At 45.3% G+C, this 7,302-nt stretch overlaps 1 protein-coding gene across 1 annotated transcript; it reads left to right on the top strand.

Annotated features, from left to right (window-relative positions):
- The first annotated feature begins 2,427 nt into the window (after nucleotides 1-2,427).
- tnnc1b (troponin C type 1b (slow)) lies at nucleotides 2,428-7,001 on the top strand. The gene is made up of 6 exons (XM_063207974.1): nucleotides 2,428-2,643; nucleotides 3,965-3,995; nucleotides 5,494-5,640; nucleotides 5,944-6,058; nucleotides 6,391-6,527; nucleotides 6,635-7,001. The coding sequence occupies exons 1-6, from the start codon at nucleotides 2,620-2,622 to the stop codon at nucleotides 6,664-6,666; spliced, it is 486 nt and encodes a 161-aa protein (XP_063064044.1). The 5' UTR covers nucleotides 2,428-2,619; the 3' UTR covers nucleotides 6,667-7,001.
- Nucleotides 7,002-7,302: the final 301 nt, after the last annotated feature.

The raw sequence follows: 7,302 nt of genomic DNA, 5'->3' as shown, positions 1-7,302 counted from the left end.
TAAGATAAAACTACGTCTCCTTGTGCCATCTGACTCTGGCCTGAGGAGATTACAAGCCAGGAGAATGCATAGCGAGCATAGCGAACCACTAAAACTTGAGCTGTGAACTCTTGAACTCTTATTTAGGTGACGAACTTGTGAATGAACTCTAAGACAGCGCGTAAGTCCCACTTAAGCGTCACACGTGCGTCTTCTAATGCGGGAGCAAGACACCGGAGACGCCGCCGCGGTCCAGAGTCCAGCCCCCCCCCACCCCAAGTCTGTCTGCCTTCAGGCTTCTGTCTGTACAGACAGCCATGGCGCTAACAATAGGTTGCCTGACCCTCAAAACCCATCCAGCACTAACACCCTGCCCCACGACCAAACACCACCACCACCACTAACACCCCCACCAGGCCACCACTACCCCATCTATGATGCTCCAGTACTAATACCCTGCCCCACACCCTGACACCACCCCCACCCCATCTCTGATGCTCCAGTACTAACAATAATACCACCACCACCACCGCCACCAATACCACCAACACCACCACCACCACCGCCCCATCTTGGATGCTCCAGTACTAACACTAACACCATCACCATCATCACCCCCACCTCATCTCTGATGCTCCCCCCCCTGAGAGATTCATCCCAACAGGTGACCAAACAGCCCTGCATGGCTCCACAGACTGAAGAGGCTCTCTCTCTTTACATCCGCTCCACTATGCCAGACATGCAGGCAGGGGCGGAAGCAGCACATTTTGGGGGCCCTGTATACAATCAGCTCCAGTGGACCCCCCAAGCCAGGCCCACCGACAGGGACACACACACACACACACACACACACACACACACACACACACACACACACACACACACACACACACACACACACACACACACACACACACACACACACAAAGGCGTATGTTGTCCCGGGCCCAGGGAGATTGGGGCCCCAGAATTGGGTCCCCATTGCATTTTATATATTGGGTAGGGGGGGACCTTTTAGATTACTTTTGTCCTGAGCCAAGCAAAAGCTGTCAGCGGCTGCGGCCCAGCCCCCACCAGCCCTATATAATAGTATCTTCATAAATGGGACTGTGTGTGGGCCTCCTACATACATGGAGCCCTGGTGTCTCTGTCACACTTTACCCCCCTGAACGACACCCCTGCCCTGCATGCAGGGGTCTATTCGCAGGGGCTCCGAGCCTTCCAGCCTTCCAGCCTTGCCCATAACACGCAACATGATCTCCAAATATTCCGTGCTCCTGGACACGGATGTTAAGGACACAAAATTCGTGTCCACGAGCACGGATTTTGCCAAAATTCCGTGCTCCTGGACACGGAATTATTTTCCGTGATGGACACACAGAAGTGCTCTCTCTATACTCCCACAGTTATATGTTTCCACAGTCTTGTGTTTTCTCAGGATTTTTCTAATTTCAAATATTTTTCTCAAAAAAACATTTCTTTCTGACAGGTTAGGGTTAGGGATTGTTTTGGTCTGGGCACAGCTAGTATTCTTTCATTCATTATATGAATTTCATAGCCTATCAACCAACTGGAAAAGGTATTTCTCAAAAATATATCTTTAATGACAGGTTAAGGTTAGGGAATGTTTTGGTCAGGGCACAACTTATATTGCTATAGCATTATTTTGTTTAGGATTAGCATTTGGTATGTATTTTCTAATGACAGAGTTAACACAGTGCTGTGGGAATATAGAAAGCACTTCCGTGTGCCCATCACGGAAAATAATTCCGTGTCCAGGAGCACGGAATTTTTAGAGACCAGGCTGCAACACAATACAATGGAGGCCTGCAGGACTGACTGGCACTGGTTGGGAGTAATTCTGATTGGCAATTGCAGGTGACTCGCTCAGCTCGCTGCTGGCTGGTTAAGTATAGCACACAGCGCGTCTGATATGGATTGCGGGGGCCATTGTCAGAGAGTGTAGGCACGCCGCCAAAAGCACTCTTTGTCATAACTCATCACCCCGTCACCCCACACCATCACAGTCATGCACCCCCCCCCCCCCCACCACCATCCCCCACTCCTCCTGCTGCCCCACTCCACCACTCCTGGCCAGTTATCTTCCTCCATTCTTTGTCTGCTAATAATAGCTACCACTAAGCCCATTCTCTTTCTCTCTCTCTCTCCCTCCCTATCTCTTTCTTTCTTCCTTCCTCTCTCTCTCTCTCTCTCTCTCTCTCTCTCTCTCTCTCTCTCTCTCACACACTCACTCACACTCTCTATTTATCTTTATCTATCTCTTTCTCTCTCTCTCTCTCTCTCTCTCTCTCTCTCTCTCTCTCTCTCTCTCTCTCTCTCTCTCTCTCTCTCTCTTTGTCTCTCTCTCGCTCTCTCTCTCTCTCTCTGATGTGAAAAGGGGAGTGACGCCAGCGCGTTGTCTTCTTCTGCTAAGGTCCCTAAGCCAACAATAAAGTCGTAGGGGAGGTGCGGCGCCCGCCCCATCCCTTTATCCAGTACGCGTGCCTGAACTAAGGGGTCGTCTGAACCTCCACTGGAGCCACTGGCCAGGACAGAGCCTGAGAGGCTGAGAGGTGTTTTTGTGGCGTGCGTTTGAGGTGTTTCTGTCTTGAGGGCTCCCCCTAACCCAGCACAGCCACCATGGATGATGTCTATAAAGCAGCGGTAAGTTATTATTATTATTTTATTATTTTATTATTTTATTATCTGGAGGGGCAAGAGTGGATACCATACAGTGTGGCCTGGTAGTTGACAGATGACGAGACTAAGGGTTAAGGGAAAGTAGTCAAATAGTCACTTGTCATTTGGTGCATCCATGGATGGTTAACCGTGTAGCCCCATGGAACTGCATGTTGTTCCACAAATGGAGCGCTGTAATAGACATTGAAAAGTTAACTACCATAGTACTACAGTATTATGACATAACACAGGGCCTTGAACTTAACAACTTGATTATTGCCCTTCTGGTAACAGCAAATGCACAACACTGTACACCAACACTAAATGTGTTAAGACAGGTGGCGAGCTGTGTGATAGTTTTCACGGCTATTTGTGTGAATCCATCTGAACAGCAAAGATCAATATACTCAAAATGTTTTTTTGTTTGTTTGTTTGTTTTTAAAAATATCATGTTATCTGTGACTTTTATGTTTTCGACGAGGCCCTCTACATATCTGTCAGACATTAAAGGGTTGTTGAGGCAATAAACAGCTCGGATGATACCTTAAAAGGCCATATGGGCCAGGTAATACATGGGATGCCATTGAGGCTGGCCTGGGAGAGTTAACCCACTGTTAGCAGGGTCGGATTAAGATGGCCGGGGGCCCCTAGGCTACAGGGTGCTGTGGTTCCCCGCGGAGGGCAAATTTCGCAACAAATTAAAATAAACAGTATCATAATTACGAACTAGAAATTGAAGATAACATGTCTACCAATTGTACTCTACACGGCAGATGACATTTTTAATATAGCATCTTGTCACAATTCTGCAATTTTTCACTATCAGGGGCCCACAGGCAAGTGGGGGGGCCCTAGGCTGCAGCCATATCTAGTCTGAGTGTTAATCCGGCCCTGAGCCCCGGGGTGGTGTACACTGAGCGTGATATCATCACAGGCTTCTAAAACGACGGGTCAGAATCTACTGAAGGTCGTTTGGGGGTGGGGGCAGTGCGCGGGGCAGGAACAATGCAATGGCATGCCATTTGTTCTCTGCGCTTAAGTGTGTGTGTGTGTGTGTGTGTGTGTGTGTGTGTGTGCATGTGTGTGTGTGTTTGTGTGTGTGTGTGTGTGTGTGTGTGTGTGTGTGTGTGTGTGTGTGTGTGTGTGTGTGTGTGTGTGTGTGTGTGTGTGTGTGGTGAGGGGTGGGGGGGTTGGAGCTGTCACGTCAAACACCTTCCATGTACTGTTCTGTTTTTGGACTGCACGAGAGCAGTAACATGAATATGAACATGGACATGACCAGACGTCTCCTTCTCCTTCCCAACAGGTTGAGAACTTAACAGAAGAACAGAAAAATGGTAAACCTCCCAGCTGTGATGTTGTCGCTCATTTTGTCAAAATCAAGTTTATATCATAACAGCTCCTTTATCTTGTGGGTGGCAAAGCCAAATGTTACCCTGTTTCAGAGATATTGCCAAATTTACAGCAACTACAAAATCCAATCTAATAAGGCATTTTCCTCAGTTTCATTGTGGCTGTAGTTACTTTGCAGGGAAGGATACATAAATCTTATAATATTATGATGGGCACCTGTTGCATATTTTATTTGCACTTGAACTTACACAGCCCAAATCTAGTTAAATTGTAGATGTCATGTTTGATATGTAAATGAATTTAAAAGGTGTCTTTAATGAGAGCACATAACGTTCCGATAGTGATACATCTTTAACCCTTCACCTCTTCTGATGATAACAAACAGCCTGCCCATCTATTATTTTTAACCTGCCTGAAGAGTTTGGATTGGAGTTCGGCCCTGCAAGACTGCATTCAATTAAACAATCAATCTGTTGTTAGGGCTGTGTATTTTTGTTTTGCAATCATCTACAAAAATCCTGCTTTGCACCACAGCGTGAAAATTGTTTTAAAAAAGTTTTTTTTTCTCCACAGTATTATTGCAATATACTACACTACTTCTGCAAATGTGCTATTTTGGACACACAAAATAATGCATACCACAAAATTACGGGACTTTACTGCATTGTAGATTGTACTGCATGATGCAGTATATTGGACACAAAAATATTGCAGTACCAAAAAAACCTGCAGTTATCCTGTTATATGAAGACCCATGGAGTGCCCCTCCAACCCCCACCCCCAGCCATAAGTTTAACTGTGCCCCTGCATTGCTGCAATTTTTCTAGACTGTTCCCTTGAACTAGGCAATCACCCATCTTACCCAGGCCCTGTAATTGAATGTACATGTATTGTCTAATGCACATTGCACATTTGGATATGACCCTTCATTTGCTGTTCTAACACATTTTATTTTTGTCCTGTAAATAATGTGAAACATGTAACCCAACCTAATCAACAGCTAGGCCTACATGTATCTAGCCTGATTATCATCAACGTTCAAATCTCTTCAAGACTTGGTCTGACCAAGAGAATAACAATCAACATTTCCCAAACGGCCCCCCTTGGTTGCTTATGGTTGTTTGCTTGCCAACAAAGTGGGAGGAGTTCCTGTATTTTCGGGAACTCAGAAAGTACTTACATTGTTCTTGACCTGACTAGTTGCAACGCTGAAAGTGTTGCGTCACTAGGAGGGCACAGCCTGGCTAACATGTACCAGCTCTGAGCTCAACCTTGCAATGGTTTGTCTGCAGGGTTCTAAATTAACACCAGCAAACCAGACTGGTGAAATTTCAGTTTGGCTGGTAGAAAAGACCAACTGACAGGCCACTTTGAAACTTTAGTGAGTGTGTGATTGAATAATAAGATTAGGCCCTAATAGCCATTTTGGCTGGTATTGAAAACAAAGTTTTAATTTAAATCCCGGTTTGTCTGTCACTGCAGAGTTCCGTGCTGCCTTTGACATCTTCGTGCAGGATGCGGAGGACGGCTGCATCAGCACCAAGGAGTTGGGCAAGGTGATGAGGATGCTGGGCCAGAACCCCACCCAGGAAGAGCTGCAGGAGATGGTGGATGAGGTAGACGAGGACGGTACGTTAGTGACATCACGACAGATGTTCACTGTGAAATCTTCCATGACACTGACATTTTAAACAGTCAGTAATCACACACAGGGGTGTTGTACACTGAGGGTGGGTAAATATGACTGAGTCACCAGGGCCCACCATAAAGTAAGCCCACACAGTGTCTGATTTATGTAGATAATACAGTATGGCGTGGGTTGTCCATTTGAAATGATTGTACATAGGACCTACAATTTGCTGCTACGCCCCTGATCACACGTCATTAACACCCAACGCTTTTGGGACTGAATCATGTTCCTGTCACTTGCAGGCAGCGGCACAGTAGACTTCGATGAGTTCTTGGTCATGATGGTGCGCTGCATGAAAGAGGAGAGCAAAGGAAAGTCCGAAGAGGAGCTCGCAGAAGTATTCCGCATGTTTGATAAGTATGTAACATGACACCAAACAAGGGCGGTTCTAGACAAGGGCCAGAGTGGGCCAGGGCTCCTGCTGTGGCCCCTGGCGTCAACAGCCAATGACTTAAAATATCCATTTATAACCACAACATGATACACATTTTATCGTACTATATTCATAACATTAAAAATTGGTCCCTGAAAAAAATAAACACTGGCCCCACCTCAGCCCCCCTGGTAATTTGGGTCTAGAACCTCTCCTCTGACAGCAAACTGTTAGGGCGTCAGGTCAGACCAACAAAACAAATGTTGGCAGATGATACCAGGCTATACTCTTTTACATGTGTGCTTTCTTTCCCAAGAAACGGCGACGGCTACATCGATTTAGACGAGTTGAAGCTCATGCTGGAGTCAACAGGTGAGGCCATCACAGAGGACGACATCGAGGAGCTAATGAAGGACGGCGACAAGAACAACGACGGCAAGATCGACTATGATGGTAAGGCATGTGTGCGGCCTATTTTGGGCCTACTACTACTCCATATATCAAGTTCAGGTGACATGGAAGCTCAACCCGTTGTGCATCTTCCCTTTTTTGTCCACCAGAGTTCCTCGAGTTCATGAAGGGCGTGGAATAAAAAGGGAACGGGAACCAAGTTGGCTCATCACCCTGCAATGGCACTCCGTCTTCAGTAAAGAACACCCGGAAGATTCTCCACCATTTGGCATGACTGAAAAAAAAAAAAAGTCCAAAAATATTTTCTAACACTGAAAGCTCAAAATCTCCGTTCAGTTTGCCATTTGTTACTTCTGTAAATAATGACCACACATCGCTTCCATCATTTTTTTTGATGCAATAAAAACTCAATTGGTTTGGCTACAGGGTCATGATATTGAATGACCTAGGCCAAGGAAAAAGAAAAAGTATTGAATAGTAATCAGAATCACAATAAAAGCTGTTTAACTTTTTAAAGACAGAGAAGAGCTTCATTTCTTTGAAGGCACTGAAACCAACTTGTACATGTTTTGATTTGAAAAGCTGGTTTACTATTTGAAGTGTTTATTTGCAAAACGGTGCATTTCCATTTTTTTTACTTTTTCATTTCTTTTATTGAAAAAAACTGTTCAGGTCATATCACCTATGTGTGAATTATTACCATTCAAATATTTTGAGAACATAATTTTGCAATGCAATTCAATGGAATGCCTAATACAAAAATGTAAATTTCCTAACATTCTACAAAAGGGAGATGCACCGTTTCGCAAATAAAGTT

Source organism: Engraulis encrasicolus, chromosome 10 (genome assembly GCF_034702125.1).
Source record: "Engraulis encrasicolus isolate BLACKSEA-1 chromosome 10, IST_EnEncr_1.0, whole genome shotgun sequence".
NCBI lineage: Eukaryota > Metazoa > Chordata > Actinopteri > Clupeiformes > Engraulidae > Engraulis > Engraulis encrasicolus.
This window is presented reverse-complemented; position numbering and strand designations above follow the sequence as displayed.

Bases quoted from the DNA above. Each gene is read 5' to 3' on its own strand.
- tnnc1b (XM_063207974.1), top strand. From the start codon at position 2,620: ATGGATGATGTCTATAAAGCAGCG. The intron at 3,996-5,493 runs GTAAACCTCCCA...CTGTCACTGCAG, and splicing joins AACAGAAGAACAGAAAAATG to AGTTCCGTGCTGCCTTTGAC. The intron at 6,059-6,390 runs GTATGTAACATG...TTCTTTCCCAAG, and splicing joins GTATTCCGCATGTTTGATAA to AAACGGCGACGGCTACATCG.